This window comes from Agelaius phoeniceus, chromosome 5 (genome assembly GCF_051311805.1).
Source record: "Agelaius phoeniceus isolate bAgePho1 chromosome 5, bAgePho1.hap1, whole genome shotgun sequence".
Lineage (NCBI taxonomy): Eukaryota > Metazoa > Chordata > Aves > Passeriformes > Icteridae > Agelaius > Agelaius phoeniceus.
Window position 1 is genome coordinate 44,378,844 of NC_135269.1, and position 20,648 is coordinate 44,399,491.

The following is a 20,648-nucleotide window of genomic DNA, read 5'->3' on the forward strand; positions in this document are numbered from 1 at the left end:
AACATCAGAGAATTTCTTTTATAGAAGAATACAAAAACCTTTTTTATGTAATTAGCGGAGTGGAACCATTTTTCTCTAGGAAGTAAAGAGCTAATTACAGTCATTACCTCTGAAAGATGTAAGAAAGAACAGCAATTAATTAATCTGACAAACTGTCATCTGTTCCTGACTAAGGGACAGCTCTTCTCAAGCTCAGACTGCAAGTCACTGCTGATGTTAATGGGCATAAGAGATGGTGACTATTAATTGTAATTAATATTTTCCAGCAAGCTAAATTGATTTATTTTTGGCATTTACAACATTATTGCTGTGATGGATGCAGAAAAGATCCATTTAAGACATTTGTTATTTTAGAATCAACTTTTTAAGCTCAGATTTCAAACATCATGTATTGTATTATTGGATCTTGCTCTATGGACTGCTCTAACAGTTGGATTTAGTGAAGCATATCTGAGTCAAAAAAAACCCACCTCCAAAGAAGAAAAATTGTTGAAAACACCTCTCTTCCAGGTGTTTTCAACAATTTTTCTTCTTTGGAGGTGGGTTTTTCCAGGAGTGGCATTCTCAGAAAAAGTCTTTATTGATATGAAAATAACAGCAAAAATACCCAGTAAAGCATGAGTGGTTTAGTACTGTTTTTTGGGGAACTCCAAAAGATTGCATTCTGATCCTTCCTGGATTCCTGAGGAGTATAGAAATATGCCCATATTCTTTTGATTCCTTGAGCATTGGAATGGAGAGGTAGGACGTAGCTATATGATTCTGACCCAAGTTTTCAGTGTCCTGGGGATATCCCAGTGTTCTGCATAATAGCAGTTTGCTACTTGAACACTGAAAAAAACTAACTGTCACTGAAGTCTGGAAAAATCTCTTTAACAACAAGAAGGAATTCACATGATACAAGTAACAGTTGGATTGAAAAGAATGTGCCTTTCTGTGTTTTAGAGACATGTTAATCAATTCTATTCACTGTAGATATGTAATGGATATTGAGCTAGCAACTAAAAATATTCAGAATAGCAATCAAATAAATTAAGATTTCATCCTAGTCCTTTTGGCATAAAAGACAGGAATACAGGTACAACTGAGAATGGGGATGCAGAGCAACAAAGAATTGCTTTGAACAGTAAAAGACATACCCTTCTAATTCTGAAGTATGTTTGCTGTTCTTGACTGGTAGTTAGTACCCAGTAATGATTATTATTAAGAATTTTGCATAGCTTGACATAGCATTCATGACTACTTCATCAATGTAATACATGAAGATATTGAATCTGAAAGAATAAATAATTTTATGTGTATATATATGTAAAGTAAGTATAAAAAATCAGATGGATTTTATCAGAGTTGGGGATAGGGGAATATGTTCACCATCTGGAAAACAGCAGCAGATTTTTTGAACTGTAAGAACAGAGTAAAGTATGGGCTCAAGTGATAAATTTTTTCTGTAAACTGAGATTTCTGTGAAATATTTTTCTATGAGCTATAATTTCAGAAAATTAGAAGTTTCAAGGGAGAAAAAAAGAATGCAGTTTTTTGCAAGAAAAAGTTGAAAACATTGAAAAAACTTAAATAGTGTGGGTTTTATAGATAATGTAGTACTCATTTGAGTAATAAATGTAGACTTGTCTGAGATGAAGACCTGAGATGCTGTGGTGACACCTTCAGTTTGACATCTTTCCAAGCTCCATTGGAAGCTTGTATGCTCATTTTATTAACTGCTCTGGTTTAGCTCCTTTTATGTACCTTAGGGTCCCACTTCTCATCTTGGTGGGCTGTGTGGGAAGTGGTTGATTTCAGACGAGCTCTAGTCCTGTTCTGCATGCATCCACCCCTCTCCTTCATTCAGTCAAAGTTGAGCATAGCCTGTCAAGTAATGCTTTAATAATTTCTTTCAAGGTTTCTTTCCTGGAAATTTAGAAAGTTTGGTTGGAGATAAATTGAAAGATGTCAAAATCAATTTATCAAGTCATAGGTTAATCCATAGGAAAGGCTCCAAGTGCTTATTATAAGGAGGTTATTAATAAAAACAAGTTTGGGTACCCATAGGTTTACTGATTCCAAATTTGAAGCATTTCTACATTTTTCGACAGAAAACCAACTGTTGATCTTGACTAGAGCACCCTCGCCACTTTCTTCAATTGGTATGTTTGGAATTATGTGTCATACCCACTTTACATGACACATGTGCTATATTTGCCATAAGAATGTAGAAAAATTTTTTAGCAATTATATTTAAGTTTATGAAAGCTCTGTGTATCATAGTATTCTCAGTGAAGCAATGATTCAAGTGAACACAGAGGAACATCTGGAACATGTCTGGTGCAGGAGTTTTCTACCGTGACTTCATCATGTTGCTTCTGTAGGAATGTAGCCGAATAATAGCTGAGACAAGTTTGTTGAATAAGCTATTAAAATCCCAGATGTAAGCATATGCTTTGCATTTTTATGGATCAAAATTGTACTGTTGAGGCTATAAAATTTTGTTTAAAAACTCTTTTCTTGAAATCTGCCTTCAAGTTATTGTAAATGTTTTTCTGGACGGACAAAGAGCCTAAATGCTAGAGCACTGTCTATATTAGAATGCAGTGTTCATTTTGTGAAGGAGGATTTAGACTCTTCAGCCTATAGTGGAAAAAATTATTTCATAAGATGGTAAGGACAGTTCTTGGAAAGGCAAGTTCTTAATGTTCCTTATTATGGATGGACTATGTAGAAAATCTACCACTGATTGCTAGGGATTTGACATTAGGTACTAGACTGATCCATGCACTATATTTCCTGCAGGGAAAGATGGGATGAGCCTCTCCCTGTCAATACAGCTAGCGGAATCCCTCCTGACAACAAACCTAATTAATGGACAATCTAATCCTGAGTCTGCAAACAGGCATCTAAAATAAAGAATTCTCTCTATTATGTGTGAGGACTGATCCCATGTATTCAGTCCTGGCCAGTGTCTTGTCTCCAGATGAGGGCAGTCTTTGATGCCTCAGAGGGTGTTTGAAGTCAAGGACAAAATTGACACGTTTCCCACATAGAAGTCAGCAGGATATGTAATGCTGAAAATATAGTATCTCGTAAATATTCTATTTTAGTATGTAAACTATTCCACTGTGTTGTGATCAAATATACTACTTGGGATTTTCTAAAGGATACAAGTGAATTAGAATTCCAACTGCTGTAAGTCATCAGTAGGATTAGTCCTGATAGTTCCTGTGGGTTCTTTGGAAAAAGTCACACATGCACCCATCATAAGATTCTCTTTTATACTTTTTATTCATGTACTTTTTCAATAATCGCTGAAGTGGAAACATATATGCAGTCAGGAACAGGGATAGTAAATACTTAGAAGCAAGAGGTTGATGCTTCTGGGGAAAAGGGATAATTACTTTCTATAAACAGTAAAAGTGTACAATTACAGTGTGGTAAAGTCTCATACCTGGCATGACCACAACAAAATAGTCTTGCAGTCTTTGTCTTCTTAATAATGTAAATCCCAGCAGATGAAATGAAAATTCCTCCTTTATGTAATTTTTTAGTGGAAATAGGTAATTCTTCACTGAGAATGAGATGTAAAGTAACATAATAGGCTTTGCAATGTAGTATCTTGCTCTAAGAATTATTATTTCTTTACTATTCTTTTATAAAAATTTAACCATTAATTCCATTTTAATGTTAATAGCTTTGTTAAATTAGTAGTAAATTTAAAAATGTTAATAAATTAAAATATTTTACATCTTCTGTTACAGGTATGAAATTCTAGGTTCAAGTATGAATCTATAGCATCATCTTGCTTTACATGATCAAGGTCTTACATGCTTGTCTGCTTTTCCCAAACAATCCCACTAGATAGTTAGCTTTTGAGATGTTCAAAACACCCTGATTTTCTTGGTGGTTTCTTTTAACTTTTCACTTTTTGTATCAGTATGAATTCAAAATTAAACAGAAAAATCTTGTATATAAGAGACAGTTGTAAACCTATTTTTGAACTTTATGCATGAAAATGTATCAGGAATTCAAGATCTTTTAGAGATATTTGAATAAAGTGACAAGACAGATAAGTATTCAATATCCAGTAGATTTCCTAGCTATCAAAGTACTCTGGATAGCATTTATTAAAACAAGACTACTGGGGAAGTTGTCTAAAAGGAAATGGAACATTTTAGAAAATGTCCAGATTCAGATAAGAGTAGTGAATGCTTAAATTTTATTCTTTTTCTGCCCTAAAATAGACAGTAACCTGTTTGCCTGAATTACAAATTTTATTTTGTTTGTCGACTGTGCAGCACTGCCGCCATGGAATTTGTGTGAGCAAAGAAATGGAGCTGCGCCCTGTAGATGGAGAATGGGGACCATGGGGACCTTATAGCTCGTGTTCAAGAACTTGTGGAGGTGGAATCAAGAGCACCACCAGGCTGTGTAATCGACCAGAGTGTGTTTTTTTATTGTGTTTCACATTTTTTATTATGTTTTAATGTGTTTTACATTTTCATAATGAAGGTATTAAAAAATTATGGGTTGGCTCAAAATAAAAGAGAGGTATTGTGGGCTGTGCAAATCAGTTTGAAGCACCAGCAAAAAAATGCTTCTTTCAGCCGTGTTTGGAAAGAGATAAGTTCACAGACTTTATTCTGCAGAGGACCTTTAGATTACTCATGTCTTTCTGCAATATTATCCATTCGTGCAGATGTTTCTAAAAAATTAGTTTGGCGGGGTCTTTTTTTCTAGGTTTACTCTAACTGTTGAAGTTTCTTTAAACATAAGATGCTTTTTTTGCAGTAAGAACTGCAAAAATAAATACATGTATTCCCTACTAATCTGTTTAGTGAAACACTTGATTTGCTTTGATTTAAGGCTTTTCCACAATATCACCACCAGTAACAACCCACAAGGAGCAGTGGTTATAACAGAGGCATTTAAAACTTCCCTTTATAATTAGAAAATTACATTGACTGAATAATTCCATGTGGATTTTGGTCTCTGTAATAAAAGTCAAGGAGAACTTTACCCGTAACTTGTCCAGAAGCAGAATTACAGCTGGTGCCTGAGTAATTTCAGTGTTTCTCTAGGAAGTCATGTCAGCTTGATGTTATCAGTAGGGTAAATGAAATTCAATCAAATGGCCCAGGTTATTTTATTTTCTCTGATGAGTAAGAGGCAGTAGACTAGATTGCCATTAGATAATGCCTCTTTCAGTCTCTACTGATTGATAGTGTCAATTTTTAGTTGATTTAATCTTTTTTTCTTCCCCAAGAACATACGAATACTGAATTATTTTGTGTCAAGGTTTATAACTGTTAAAATGTATTTTAGACTTTACAGTAAATGAGGTGTTTTCCACAATTTCCCTTTTTTATTCTTTTGATCCCCAAAGTGAAACCAATATTAAGAGTACAGAAGAGACTGTGCCAGCTCCTAATTGCCATCTTTCTCTGTCACTCTGTAAAGTAATAATTTCAAATTACAGAGGGAGGTGCCACTTGTGTAGAAATATGACTCTAATCTCAGCTAAATTGAAAAAAGCATTAAAATTATTAATGCTTTTACTCAGGGTAAATAATTATAGCTGTAAGAGAAGTAAAAGTAATAATGCATTAATAAACATCCGCAATGAGATTACCACCTCAGCAACAGTATTTTACAAGGATTGGGTTTATTTTGGGCATAATTGAATGCACAGTAGAGGCTGAGCATGTGTAAATCAGTTACACAGCTGACAGAATGCTGTGTGAGATTTTTCCTCTTTAGATTAGTGGCTGAGGCCACTTTTTGTGTAAAACAGCAATTTTAGAAAATGAGTGTGTTTTACATTTACCTTTTTTTTAGACCAAGAAATGAAGGAAGGTACTGTGTTGGTCGCAGGATGAAATTTCGGTCATGTAATACTGATTCATGTCCAAAAGGCAAAAAAGATTTTCGGGAGCAACAGTGCTCTGAATTTGATGGCAAACACTTCAATATCAATGGTCTTACCTCTGCTGTTCGCTGGCTTCCAAAATACAGCGGTAGTAAGTAATCACACATCTTTTCAGTTAACACAATAAAAATGTTACTTTATTTAAACTTTTAAAACAGACAAGAAACCTCTTGGATTTTCTTTCCAGTTTCTATGAAAGATCGCTGTAAACTTTTTTGCCGAGTTTCTGGAACAACTTCCTACTATCAGCTGAAGGACAGAGTTGCTGATGGTACTCCCTGTGGAGCAGAAACCAATGACCTTTGTGTTCAAGGCTTATGCAGGGTATTTAAATCTAAACTTATTAATTATTAAAATCAATTTTAACAGGTGATAAAGTAGATTTTAAATATTAATACAAATCAACATTATTCTGAAAATATGGTGTTCTGAGTTCACTTAAGCTAATCTTATTACCTATCAAATTAAAGATCTGGAAACGGAAGCAATTAAGTTAAAAACATATCGTTGAATCTGAAGACCCACAGTCTTGCCTCATTAAGCCTCACATGTGGAAGAGTAAATATTGTTCAAGTGAGCAGTGAGAAACCGATCCAAAATTAGGATAAAGGGAGGAAAGAAGCATGCTGTGTCATTACTAGCATTTTTATTTCTGCTACTAAAGAAGTAAATAGTCAATAGAAAATCCAAGGGTAAATGGTTTATGTAATTATTATTTTACTGTAAAATCAGGAGGAACTAACCCTTAAATCAATTCAGTACTCTGCTTAATAGCAGCTATGGCATTGCCACAAGATTTTGTTGGGAGAAGCAAGGTGCTCTATTTTAACAATTCAAGACTTTTTTATTGAGCCTTGTTGAGGTTTTGCTGATTGCAGTGAAACTGAGCAAATTCAAAATGAGGAGAAAATATAACTTAATTTTTTATGGTTGAATAAAGAGGAAATGCCAGAGAATTGTCCTGTTTATCATAATTCAAAAAAACCCATGAAGTTTAAGTAAAGATACATAAACAAAAACTGTGCTTATGTTAGTTTAACCAGCACAGTCTATGTTTTATCCTTTGCTTCTTTTCAGTAATGACAGAGTTTAAATGAATTGATGACCATGTATATATACATACTGCTTTTAGACTTCCAAGACTTCTAATGTAAATATAAATTAAAATTTATAAATTATGTTGATTTTTTAATACAAAATCTTTATGTGCTGTTATATATTCTTATGCAGATCTTGACATATGGAGTCTGTTGGGATTGCACCATTCTATTTTGTCCTTACATTGCAGAATCCAAAACCATTGATGGCTTTTAATGGATTGCCAAGGAAGACTAAATATATATACAGTGAACAACAATATTATGGGGTAGTGGGAAGCTTATATTACTTATTTTCATTGTTTTCCATTGGGCTGAGTGACACTGGGCCTTTTTATTTTTATCATTATTTTTAGCAAGCAGGCTGTGATCACGTTTTGAATTCAAAGGCAAGGAGAGACAAATGTGGAATCTGTGGTGGTGATAATTCTTCATGTAAGACACTTGCAGGTACTTTCAACAGTGCTCATTATGGTATGTTTCTTTTGCCTTTTTTTAATCTTAATGCACACTTCACTATGGCTTAGAAATTATTCTTTACATTTAAGGAAGCAGAAATTATTCTTTACATTTAAGGATTTCAGTGTATGTTCTTTAGGGCCTCTATCAACAAAAATATCTTTGATTTTCAGTGACATTCCATCTCAAGAATACAGAGGCAAGCACTATGACATACTAACTCATTCTGGTGAAAAAAAAATCAATCTCCTCAAAAGTCAAAGCCAAAAAGAAAAGAAATTATGAGAGTAAAAGTACTTTAAAAGGATGAATGGTTCCTGCTTTGTACTTTGCGTTCTCTGGTCTGAAACTTTGCAGCTGAAGAACATATCCCAGTGTCTCATTTTGGTTGTGTAAAGAGATAGAAAGAAGTTTGTGTTGTGAGCATCTGATGAGGTTCCTTTTCTACTAGAGTGAAAAATACAGCCTATGAAATGTGACCCTCCTCCTTCCAGAGAACAGGGGTAACAATATTTATGTTTTTCCTCCTCATTGACAAGTGAGAAATGAGAAAGTTCTGAATAACCCTGGTATTTCTTATTGATTTGATTTAGTTTCTCTACAAGAGCTACTGTTATTTCTTCTATATGTAGTCTTTTCTGTGAAGCATGGAGAGACTACTGTGTGTGTGTAGCAGTGCAGTTAGGTAGTTAGAGCATAGAACATAAGGACAGCACTCTCCAGATTAATATCAGCCTTGAGGCTCCTTCATACACTTCACTGGTTGAAAGAGACCACAAGTGAAGTGAAATTGATACCTGGAGAGTTGCCAAATAGGATTTTCATAGAACAAAGGGATTGCTGCTGAAGAGGGAAGTATGCCAAGTATCCTGTTAGATTTTCTTTTAACCTGGCAGAAGGCACAGATGCATCGAAAATTACCAAAAAATTTATACAACTACCCTTCCCATTTCCCATGCAAAAACATGTATTTTTTCTTGTGTCTGTTCTAAGTTGCTTATAGATAGCACATGAATTTTGTCACACTCACGTTTGTTACAAGTCAAGTGACCATTATGTGAAACTGCCATTGTGCAAATAAAGTCAAGACTGTCACTCTGATTTAATGACTTCCCATTGTCACAGACTTATTTGCTTCAAATTGAAGTTGAAGGGGAAAAAAGCCCCCATGTTTTGGGATGAGGAAAGTTTTGAGTTATTATTTGGTTTTCTAGTTAGTAGAATGTTTTAAATTATGTTCAAATTCTTGAATTATAGCATGTAAGAGAGAATACTGAGTTATACCAATGAACAGTATGCTGAACATTTGGGATTATCATGGGGTGTGCTCAAGTTGGAATACAGCCATGCAAACAATAAATTGTATTTAGCTGATAACTAAAGCTCTCATGTCCATGGGAGGTCTAAGACATCCCTAGGCTAATGACTGAAGGTATTGTCTGAGGAAATACAATTTTCCAAAAAAAAATTCTGAATTAGGATCACAAGCTAAGTATGCTGATGTGCACTTGATCTTTTTCTTTTAACTTCATTTGGTTCCCTTTCAAACTGAAATGAGCCATTTTACTAAGGCAGAACTTGGAACTGATAATAGCAGCCCATGGTGTGTGCTTATAGTCATCCAGTTATGATGTTGTCAGTAACTGTGTAAACAGTAGTAAAGAAATAATCCAAAATTCATTACAGCAAAATAGTAATTCACTTGGCTTCCATTTTAGGAGATGGTAATCTAATTATGTACACATTATTACTATGTTGGTTATTATTATTGCATCAAATTTGAGTATCTGAGGCTTTCCTGGATAATGGTCATTCTCAGCATCCTGGTGTGTGATTTATTCTCTTTGTGTATCCTTGACAACATGCCATGCAGTTTTAATTATAGTTTCCTCCTGTATTTTTTCTTCTTTCATTCTATTACCACAAAGTCTTGAGTGTGTGAGATGAGAGGCTTTTTTAACTGTGTTTTGGTTTTCTTCCCGGTATGTTGAAAGATTGACCAAACTGCGTATTTATCCAGAGCATGCATTTTGTCAATTTGCAATTGCAGTGCTGCCCCCAGCTGGTAAATGTGATGGACGTGTAATTCGATTAAATCTTCATTTAAATGAATGGCATAGTTTTAATAGATTAAAAACACTTGGAAGTTAATGAATTATTAAATTTGGCATGGCTTAGCCCCAGCTGGAACCACAAAGCCAGTCACTCACGCACTACCTCCCAGTGGGATGGGAGAAAGAACGGGAAGAATACAAGTGAGAAAATTCAGATGGTTCAGATAAACAGAGTTTAATAGGTAAAGCAAAAGCCATGCACACAAAGCAAAGCAAGAATTGGTTCACCACTTTCCATGGGCAGGCAGGTGTCCAGCCAGGAAAGCACGTCTCTGTCATGCAAAACAGTGACTTGGGAAGACAAATGCCATCACTCTGAACATTCCCCCCTTCCTTCTTCTCCCAGTTTTATGTGCCCAGCATGATGCCGTATGGTCTGGGATATCCCTGTGGTCAGATGGTGTCCATCTGTATGCCCTCACAACTCCTTGTGCCTCCTCATTGTTGGAGTGGGGTGAGAGGCAGAAAAGGTCTTGACTCTGTAAGCTCTGCTCAGCAATAACCAAAACATCCCTGAATTATCAACATTTTCCAGCACAAATCCAAAACACAGCCTCTACCAGCTACTGTGAAGAAAACTAACTCTATTCCAGTCAAACCTAGTACAAAATGAAAAGGATATTGCCATTTAAATTTTTACCGACAGAGGTGCATCAACTAAAGCCACAGTAATATTGTAATCACAGTGAAATAAGTGGAAAAATTGCCAAAATTTTTATTAATACCTCAGATTACATGTATGTATTTGTTAGTTGTTTCCGATGTTTGCTGTACTCAGTTTTTCTCAGCCATAAGTATTTTGAATTCGTGGTTAGCATCTGTGAGAAACATGTTTGGATTTTTTACCCTAGTTTTATGTGCAGCATGATTTTTTAAAAGTAGATCTTGATGCAGCATTGTTACCTGGTGGAAGGCTACCATAATATTACTTGTAGATAACAAGAAATGGTGACTCATTTGTGAAGCATTTGTATCTTGAAGGGAGTGCCCTCAGTATTTTAGGCAGAAGAAGGTGAATCAAGCATGGCTAGTTTAACAACTGTATCTGCCTATGCATATGGCCTGCAACACTGCAATATTTTAGTATTTAATACTCATTCTTTAGTGGGCTGTCATGGAATACTCTTGGAGAGAAAAGCTATCTCAATCATGTAAAGAGGGAATGGAGATATTTCCTGTTAGGTGACTTTCACAGATTTCTGTAAAATTTTTAATCTGCTTTTCACAGATTTCTGTAAAAGCAGTCTCAGTGTATCCTGAGTCCCTCTTGATATACTTGACTGCTTTCTAGAGTTGTTCTGCTGTGTAGGGATTTTTCTGAGTAGATTGGACTTATGTTAGTGGTGAAGAATTGCATTCACATATCTGAACAGAGAATGTAACACTTCCTAACACGTGAAGGCATTCAGTATTGGTTGTCTCTGGTGCAGTGTAGGGTTTTGTGAATGAAAATGTATTTTCATATTTACTAATACTTGGCTATTTTTGTATATAATTAATTTGCAGGTTACAATTTTGTAGTAAATATTCCCAAAGGAGCAACAAACATTGATATTCGACAGCACAGCTACTCAGGGAAACCAGAGGATGACAACTACCTTGGTAAAAGCCTCCTGTGTACAATATTGATGGATAGGTTTTGTGCTTTGACAGAGATCTGCTCTGGATGTATATTATGAGAAATCTGATAAAGACATTGGAGAAAATACCTAATTGTTTTTTATATTCATTGGCCTGGGTCTCTCTGGAAATCAGTAAGATGTTAAGGTTTCTAGTTCTTAGATGAGTGTGTTCATTCATCAGAGAGTTAGAATTATAGCACTCTGCATAATTTTGTCAATTCTTTACTTTGTTGCCACAATGTTAATTGAAATGCCACAAGTGAGCTCAGGAACAATGCAGGTATTTGTTGTTTTAAATCTTGGAAACATTTACTTTGTTTATGAACAAAACAGTCTGACCATCAGCAAACTTACCATATTTCTTACTTACCAGTTGTCTCAAATTTCTCTTTTTCTATTATGTCTGGGACATAAAGAGTATAAAGGTTGTCACATGCTGATAGATTTGCAAGTGTGTGTAAGCAACAAAGAACTCATAAGTAGGTCCAGCCAAAGATCTTGGTTGTTCTATTTCACAGTAGTTACATTGTATCTGAAGTGCCTGAAAAAATGTTGAAGCTTATTTGCTTCCTGTCTCTTCTTCCTTTGTCATCCTAGCCAACAAACTGAAGAATTCTCAAAATGTTTTCTTTGTCACTTGCTGCCCAGAAGCAACCTTTGCCCCCTGCCATTAGCTTCCATTTCAAATGTAGTAATGTGCCTGAATAGCATCTTGTACTACAGATTTTACTTTATTTTAAAAACATTTAACTTGTCATTAATCTTTATTATTGTAAATGGGTCATTGTATTAAATTACTATCACAAATGCTTAATAATTTATTTTCCAGTTTACTTTTAAAGCCCACTTCACTAGAAGCAGCTGTAGCAAATACAAGGATTTGGACTGTAGAATAGGGCAGAAATACCAATAATTATTTTTTCCTTCTTCAGTAGCAGAACCTAGACAAATTTAAAAGTTAGGGCTGCTGTCAGCAATTCAGAAGAACAAATATTATTTAAGTACTATAATGCAGAGAAAATGCATAACTTAGAAAATCCCTGACCACTGCTCAGGTGAAAGGTACTGATTATTAGGGTTGAATTCATTACTTTGAACTGTTTGATACCGTTTTACATTGACTACAATAAAGCCACGTGTTGGTGAGATTTTATTGATAGAACCTTTTAACTAAATAGATGTCCAATATTTTATTTCACTTGCAGCTTTATCAGATGCCCATGGAAATTTTATCTTGAATGGAAATTTTGTTGTAAGCATGTCAAAAAGAGAAATCAATATACAAGGAGCCATTTTCGAGTACAGTGGTTCGAACAATACCATAGAACGAATTAACAGCACTGATAAAGTTGAAGAAGAGCTAACCTTACAGGTGCATGTTTACTTTTCTCAGAAGTTTGAAAATTTCCTACATGATCATTATGTTCATAATTTTATGTTCAAATTCACTGAAAAACAGCTATTATTTTATCTCAATCAAGGTTTTGTGTGTAGGGAATTTATACAACCCTGATGTGCGTTATTCATTCAATGTCCCGATAGAAGATGGAAGTGATCTGTTTACATGGGATCCTTATGGACCCTGGCAAGATTGCAGCAGGATGTGCCAAGGTACTGTGAAGTATTTTTTTCACCAGAACCAAAGACCTGATGGGATTTAGGAAGGGACTCTTCTTAAGTTCTCTGACTTTTCACCATTACTTGTAAGGGAGAGACTTGTTACCCTCAGTAACCTTCAAGTTCACAGAGCCTTTAAGGACAGAACAGCTTCTGATTTTTTTTGGCTATTTTTACTACTTATGCAGTACAATTCTATATTCAAACCTACATTTGGAGACATAGGAGCAGTTTATTAAAAAACAGTTGGATCAAATCTAATATATTCTTATAAAGTGGTATTGTATGTCTATTAATATTCATTAGGCTTCCATTATATGACTTCCAGGTGATCACTGATTTGTCTGGTGTCTTTCATACTCATTTATTTATCTTTTTTTGATTATCATTATCCCATCTAAATGGGACAATGCTGTTTAAAGATATATTTGACTATTTTAAGCTGTTACGCTCTAGGCCATTCCAGTATAAAAATAAAGCCACAGCATTTATGAAACGTGTATATATAAAAGTGTATGTACACAGATTTTTGACAAATACTCTTCTTACTGGGCGCTTAAAAAGCCTGAAAATATGTAATGATGAGATTCTTCTGGTTGTATACGTGCTCATGTGCTAGAGAAGCAGAACAGCTGTCAACTGAGGTATTTCTCCTAGAACTCCAGATCTTTTAGGTGATCAATTTTTCTGCTTCTTTAAGGGAAAGGATCACAATGTCTAAGTTAACATAGTGGTTTAGGAAATATGTTAATTAGCAGGGCATACATGATGTGCTTGGAATACTTAGCCTGATGAGTAAATGGACTGTTGCACTTTTGTAGTTCTCTGGAAGTTGATATCCTATGAGACCACTCTAGGACAGCTGGAAGGTGGAGAAGGTGACTGGAAAAGGTTATTCTCCACCTGGAATGTAGTGAGCTGCGCAAAGGAGCGTGTTTGTGCAGAATCTGCTATGTACAGCAATTTGTGTTAATGGGGCATCTCAGTTCCTAGCTGATGAATGGAACCCATAAGGCAGTCTTTCTAAGTTTAGCCCTTTATTTACTTCTTCTGATGCTTTTTGAAGGTATTCGAAGAAGAAGAATGACATGTATACGTAAAAGTGATCGTGTGGTAGTGTCTGATCAAAGATGTGAACTTATACCCACTGTACCAAGTGTCTTTGAGGAGTGTAATACAGAATGTGAATTAAGGTAAAAAAGGTTCCTAACTGATGGAGTTATTGTGGTCTTAAATGGTTTTATTGATTGACATTGAAACAACGTAATTCAGATTGCTTTATCCTCTGTCCCTTCATCCCTCTTTACCTTCCTCATCCTTCCCATGTCTCCTTGTTTTCCTTAAATCTGTTGGTGTAGTGGTTTTATACAGGACATTTACACCTTCAACTCCATATAGAAGTAGGGTACTTTTCTAATTTTTATTGGTAAAGTACAAGATCTCATGTTAGAATTGTGTATCTGTTCTATATATTCTGGCACAAAAACTTGTACTGCTGCATGAAATACATTTTCCACCAGAATTGTATCCACAACTGGAAATAATTTGAAACAGACTGGTTTTTTTGCATTCCAAGATAGCCCACACTGAAATATTCAGAGGATGAAGAGTTAGAATTATAGCTTACATTTTTCAAAGTCACCTAGGAGATTAGGATAAGAGATCCTTTAAATATAAAAAAGTTATTTTAAGCCTATAAGTCAAATTCTTTTATATTGCTTTCAAAATTCAGTCGTGAGATAGAGTTTACAGTTTTATTTGTTCCCTAAAATGCGTATCTATATTTACATTATGATTCTTGGTACATTCTTTGAGTGCTGTAATTGCCATGGTCGTGTTTTTTAAAACATAGCTAGCTTTCTGTAACAGTTTGTCATTTTAGGTGGCACAGTGTTGGCAAAAGTGACTGTACATCAAAGTGTGGCCCAGGTCATCGGTCTGTTGAGATCCACTGCATGAAATACTCAATTGCAAGAGGACTCAGTGCTCCAGTGGAGGATAAGTACTGTGCTGATCAGCAGAAACCACCAGCCAGAGAGCCTTGCCATGGTGACTGTACGTTAAGAAGTTGGCACTACACAGAGTGGTCAGAGGTACAGATTTAAAACTTTATAATTGTACCATTACCGTTCTGGTTGGCATTCATACAAAATTTTTAATCCTCTATATTTTTTTACTTTAATAACTAAGAGGAAACAATGTTTGATAAGTACAGATATGTATCTCATACCAGCCTTTATATTTCAGCAACTTCCTTGTATTTTTATAAGCTTGTCTGCAGCTTGGTTTTGGATGTCAGCAGTGAAGATCTGGTAATTGAAGGTGTATATTTTATTTACTAAATAATTTAATTCTGTACTATTTTGGTTTTATTCTTTGTTAGAGCTTTATCTTGGAACTATTATATAAAGTGCTGAATTTATCTCAAATGAACATATTAGCATTCTGTGGATTAAATGGAGGATGCTTTTGTCTGGTGCAATCCTTAACGTCTTTTTACCTTTAAGACTGATAATGTATTTTGGCCTGGTTTTATTGTCTTGTTTCCTGTTTCATAACTATGCAGTGTTCCAGGAGCTGTGCAAGAGGTGTCAGAACCAGAGAAGCTTTTTGTATGAACAACTTGGGACGTCATCTTCCTGAAAGAGAATGCCAGGAACTTCCAAGAGTTGTTACACAGAGCTGCAATGAATTCTTATGTCCAAGCTGGTCTGTTACTGACTGGAGTGAGGTAATGAAACTTTGTAAAACTTAAAGTACATTTGGTCCTGGTCATTGGTATTAAAATAAGCTGCATTCAGTGCTTAGGGGTTTTGTTCTATATTTTGGGCCACATGGTTATGAAAGTTCTTAAGTCCTATGATTTGTCTGATACACATCACACATCTATGACTGGCATGAGAACTTCTCTAAAACACTCCTAGAATTTATTTTCTCCTTAATTTTGTTACATTTAAATGAGGTTGTGAAGATATGTAAAGTAAATATATTTGCAGTAATTTGCATACCTTCCTTTTTTATGAAGCAATGGCAACTGTTTAATAGAATTGTAATAATTTTATTATAGGTTAGATGGATATAAAAGAATTGTGGACAGTTTAAACATTTTTCCAGTGAAAGCTGTGATATATGCACTATTATTGTATTGGAAATAAATGATCTGCACATAGTTTTCATAATTTGCAGCTTTAGAATCTTAATAGTAATTTCTTTGTATTAGCTTTTGAATTGAACAGGAAATGAAAAGTTCTTTAAAAAGTAGGGTTTTTTGGACTACTTACATTCATGGAATATTTTTGTTATTTATGTGATTTATTTATGAACAAGTTGCTAAAAGAAATTGAAGCCCTAATGCAGATTCATGTCTCTGCAAACTGGTATTTATAATAATTTTACAGTGCCCTGTGACATGTGGCAAAGGAATGAAGCATCGTCAAGTCTGGTGCCAACTTAATGACGAACAACTGAGAGATGATTTCTGTAACCCAAATGACAGACCAGAGTCAATAACACCATGTGAACTTCATCAATGTGCATCTTGGCAAGTAGGGCCTTGGGGATCAGTGAGTACATAAGGATTTCTGGCTTCTTGTTTTATAGCTCAGGCCATGAGCAATCATGAAACAATACCTTTTAAACATTTTACTTGAATCTTACACATTTGTTTTAGTTGAATTGATTCACATATTTGTTTGCAGGATCCTATTGGCTATCTAACTTGTAATTTAGGAACGTAAAGCATAAAGAAGTTAAATGCCTAAAATAGTAATTGGTCCTGAACCTTAATATCAAAGATGTTTTACACATCAGTGTATTACATTACCAGAATAATGAAAATGAGGGTAGCAAACTGTTCAGATGAACGAGACAGCTAAAAGACCAAGTATTTATAGGTAAGTGGACATATTCAAATGGTAGCTTTAATTAATATAGATCAGTCTTCGATCTACAATATACTTCAATTGGTACAGATCAAGATCAATCTTCAATCTACAATATACTTCAATCAATCATAGAAATGTATATGCTAATAATAGCAGGAAAAAGGACTTAGTATTTTATTGTTACATTTTGTTTTTATCTTCAGTGATATAAGATCTGCTATCTCTTTATGTGAAAGCGCTGTTGAAAAATATATTCCTGTGTGACAGTAATCGCATGTAAACCAAAGTGGATTTAAAACACTAGGAAAAAGTGAATTGATTTGTGAAGAAAACTTTTGTCAGTAAATAGATGAGAATTAATTAAAAATATGAGGTACTCAACTTCATGTGGCGTTTATAAGATCAGGTTACTCAAACAAACAGAAGAATACTTATCCAAGAAACAGTGTTTCTTGGATATTAGTGGGAAATCATAACCAAATAGCAGCTGATCTTTATCTTATTATATACAACCTGTTATTAAAATACAGAATAAATATACCTTTGGAAATTATGTATTTTTTTAATTTAGACATTTCTTTTACTTTTTTACCTTAGAGATAAGCATACTGTTATCTAACATAATGTAGAGTAATCTTGTGATCACTGGACCATGAATTTCCATTCCTACAAGCTAAATGCAAAAGTTAAATAAAAGATTAATTCAGTCCCATGATAGAATCCTTATGAATAAAAATAGTTTTCTGAAATAGCTTGTATAAGTAATTTACCAATCTATGTCACTGGAGTAGAACTTTTCATTGCAGTTTTTCCACTGTACCACCTGGTAATAGCCCTTCACAACAAGTGCTTGGGCTTGAACCACAACATTTATAGGGATAGGATTTGTGTCATAGTATTTTCAGCCATCTAATGTTTTAGGTGGCAGCTTTGAGTGTACTCTGGTCAAACTCTGTAGTGAAGGGAAAAACATGTAACAGCTGCAGTTAGTGATTCATTTGAAGCTACTCCTTATTCCTCTCTTTCCCCTCCTCCACTTTCTCTTCACCAGTTTTTATTGCTGAGCATGACATAATGGAGCATGGATTGTCCCTTTGATCAGGTCAGGTCAGCTGTTCTGGCAGTGTTCCTTCCCAGCCTCCTGCCCAACCTCCAGCCTACTCACTGCAGGGGCTAGAAAAGGGGAAAGAGAGAAAGCCTTTGTCCTGCACAAGCACTGTTCATTGGTGTGCTATGAACACCGGTTAAGCATCTGATGGTCTGCCACAAAGGAAGTTAACACCATCTCAGTGGTCCTTTCTATTCATTCTAGAAAGAGTTCCAAAGCAGAAAATGTAATTAAAAATGAAATTTGGTTATAAATAGTTCTATTTCAAGTGTATGAAACTGCTGCCTTCTACAGTGTGCTGTAACATGCGGACGCGGATACCAGGTGCGCGCAGTCAAATGTGTTGCTGGGACGTACCGCGTCATCCTGAGCGACGACAGGGAGTGCAATGCTGCCACTCGTCCTAGGGACAGCCAAGTAAGTTAAGAAACACCTCTCTGCTTCTCTGTCAAAAGTGTCTGAATACAATTCTTTTCTACTGACTCTGTGTGGGAACTTGGAGGGCATCACTTCTAAAATGAGAACAAAATACTGAAACTCTATGCTTTTCTTCACAAAAGTCAAATTTTGCCTAGGGAATTAAGTAAAAGAAGAGTAATTTTGAGAGATGTTTGAAAGCTGGTATGTGATGTTGATAGAGTATATGGCTTCAAGGAATCCAAAGGCCTGTGATTATTTGGCAGTAGCTCCAATGTGTAGAATATTGTAAGGATGCTTGCCATCCTGCTTAATCAATAGTACCCAACTGGCTTCTTTAATAAGCTTCTAAACATAAAAGCCACTTAATTGGTGTAGTTTATTTCTGCTTAGATGTGCAAACACTGGATTTGATTATCCTTGGCATTTTTAATTGTGGTACCTGTTAGCTACTGACTGAAACTGGGCAAATTTATATTCTCAGTAGCTGAAGGTATAAAGGACAGGATAGCACAGCCACTGTCTTTGCTTGGTACTTCTGTGCTGCCTGTGGCTCTGAAGCAGGAAACTGTAATGTCTATGCTCCTTCTCTCCAACAAGTTTGCCAAAACTGTTTTTTCTCAAAATGCCAATATTATTAGTTATTGCCAATGCAGTTTTAAGAGCAAATAAATTTTCTTTGACACTCCATTTAAAATGAAACAAAGCAATTCAATGAAAGGTCTTTGAATAATTCCAGGGAAAATGTAAAAGATGGTATTTACATGTTAATTAAAAGCTAACCATTTACTTTACATTTGGCTCTTCCAAAGTGTATATTTCAAAAGTGTTTTTTTTCCTCACCCCCACAGGAATGTGAATTGCCCTCTTGTCCAGAAAATACAAAATTATGGACTACTTCACTTCCTCTAGTTCATGTGGGGAAGGTGACCCAATGGAGATATGGATCATGGACCCCAGTATGTAATATAGCAGTCACACCTTGCAGGGCAGCCCTCCACTCATTCACCCATTTTTCCATGAAGCTTTCATTAAGATATTTTTCAGACTGAAATCAGCTTGGGGTAGATTAAAAAGGAGTTCTTAAGAAAAGAAGCTGTTTCTTAAGGAGCAGATAGACACTTCCAGCAAACTGTGTGCTTCAAATTCCACCAGGAAGAATAATAGGAAAAAAAGAGGAATTCTAGGAGCTGGGGTTCTGAGTGAAATAGTTTTTGTATCATTGACAGTGCACAAGGAAGTGTTTTTTTTTTAAATGTAATTGATCCATTTCTAAGTATTTGGAACATCTTTGATGTTAGAATATTATTTAAATCTTTTATGTGATAATAATACTAAACAGCTGGAGTCTTTAAAGATCTAATTTGACTTTTTTTGTAAAATAAGCGTTAGTAAAACAGTTCCTACATAAACTTTCAATGCAAGGTTTTTATTTTGATAATGTTGAATATTAGTTTTACTTGATAACAATGAGAAAATTTAAAATTTTCTATGAAGTGTGGATGTGTCTGTTAATCCCTTGAGATATTTAACACAGCATATAATGCAGTTATATTTTTGCTCAGCTGTTTTAACTAAATAACAGTATAGGGTGCATAAACTGAGGCTACTCAGCAGTTCTTCATTAAGTCCACCTTGAACTTCTCAGCTATAAAGGCATCAGAAGGGGTTCAATGGAATCTGCTGATACAAACCATAATGGCAAATGGATTGTTAATATCTGTTATTAATAATATTAATAATATTAATATTAATTAATATTATTAATATTAATTAATATTAATAATATCTTATTTTAACACTTCCTGTAAATATTGCATCCCTGTGTAACAACTAAAGTTTTCTGAAAGTTACTGATGTTTCTGTTGCTTCTTGCAACTGCATAATTATTCTATGTTATAGTTTAAATGCTGTCAGTTTATATACACTGAAATGCTTCATGAGAATTAAGGCCACGCAATTCAGTTCCAGGCCTACAGAAACTATATTAATATTTTAGATGCTTGCATGGTCTTGTTTTAGTCTCCTAAAATGTGATGAGCTTGAATTGTTCACTGACAGTGCTCTGCATCCTGTGGGAAGGGCGATCGTGCTCGCTATGTGAGTTGCAGAGACGCTCATGGAGAGATAGCAGATGAGTCTTTGTGTGCTCACTTACCACGACCAGCTGAAATTTCAAGCTGCTTTAGCCCATGTGGAGCGTGGAAAGTTGGAAATTGGTCCCCTGTAAGTATTAATTGTAACAATTTTTTAATGTGTGTATTTAGATTATTGGCCAAGTCTCTGTTTAGAAATTGAGAGTTCATTTTTCCTTTTTTTGCAAGCATGATTGAAATTGCATCCCTTGAAAAAACAAAGTATATGTTTGTTCTTGTCAAAAGTAAATTTAAATGTATTTATATTTATTAATCAT

At 35.0% G+C, this 20,648-nt stretch overlaps 1 protein-coding gene across 1 annotated transcript in view; it reads left to right on the forward strand.

The window, feature by feature from the left end:
- ADAMTS20 (ADAM metallopeptidase with thrombospondin type 1 motif 20) overlaps positions 1-20,648 on the forward strand; it is an 88,615-nt gene that overhangs the window by 34,479 nt on the left and 33,488 nt on the right. The window contains exons 12-25 of the mRNA XM_054631368.2: positions 4,287-4,432; positions 5,827-6,008; positions 6,105-6,241; positions 7,371-7,488; positions 11,094-11,189; positions 12,415-12,581; positions 12,691-12,820; positions 13,893-14,019; positions 14,709-14,919; positions 15,393-15,557; positions 16,225-16,389; positions 18,113-18,235; positions 19,087-19,194; positions 20,297-20,461. Coding sequence (XP_054487343.2) covers positions 4,287-4,432; positions 5,827-6,008; positions 6,105-6,241; positions 7,371-7,488; positions 11,094-11,189; positions 12,415-12,581; positions 12,691-12,820; positions 13,893-14,019; positions 14,709-14,919; positions 15,393-15,557; positions 16,225-16,389; positions 18,113-18,235; positions 19,087-19,194; positions 20,297-20,461 — 2,040 coding nt within the window. The remainder of the gene's footprint in view (positions 1-4,286; positions 4,433-5,826; positions 6,009-6,104; positions 6,242-7,370; positions 7,489-11,093; positions 11,190-12,414; positions 12,582-12,690; positions 12,821-13,892; positions 14,020-14,708; positions 14,920-15,392; positions 15,558-16,224; positions 16,390-18,112; positions 18,236-19,086; positions 19,195-20,296; positions 20,462-20,648) is intronic.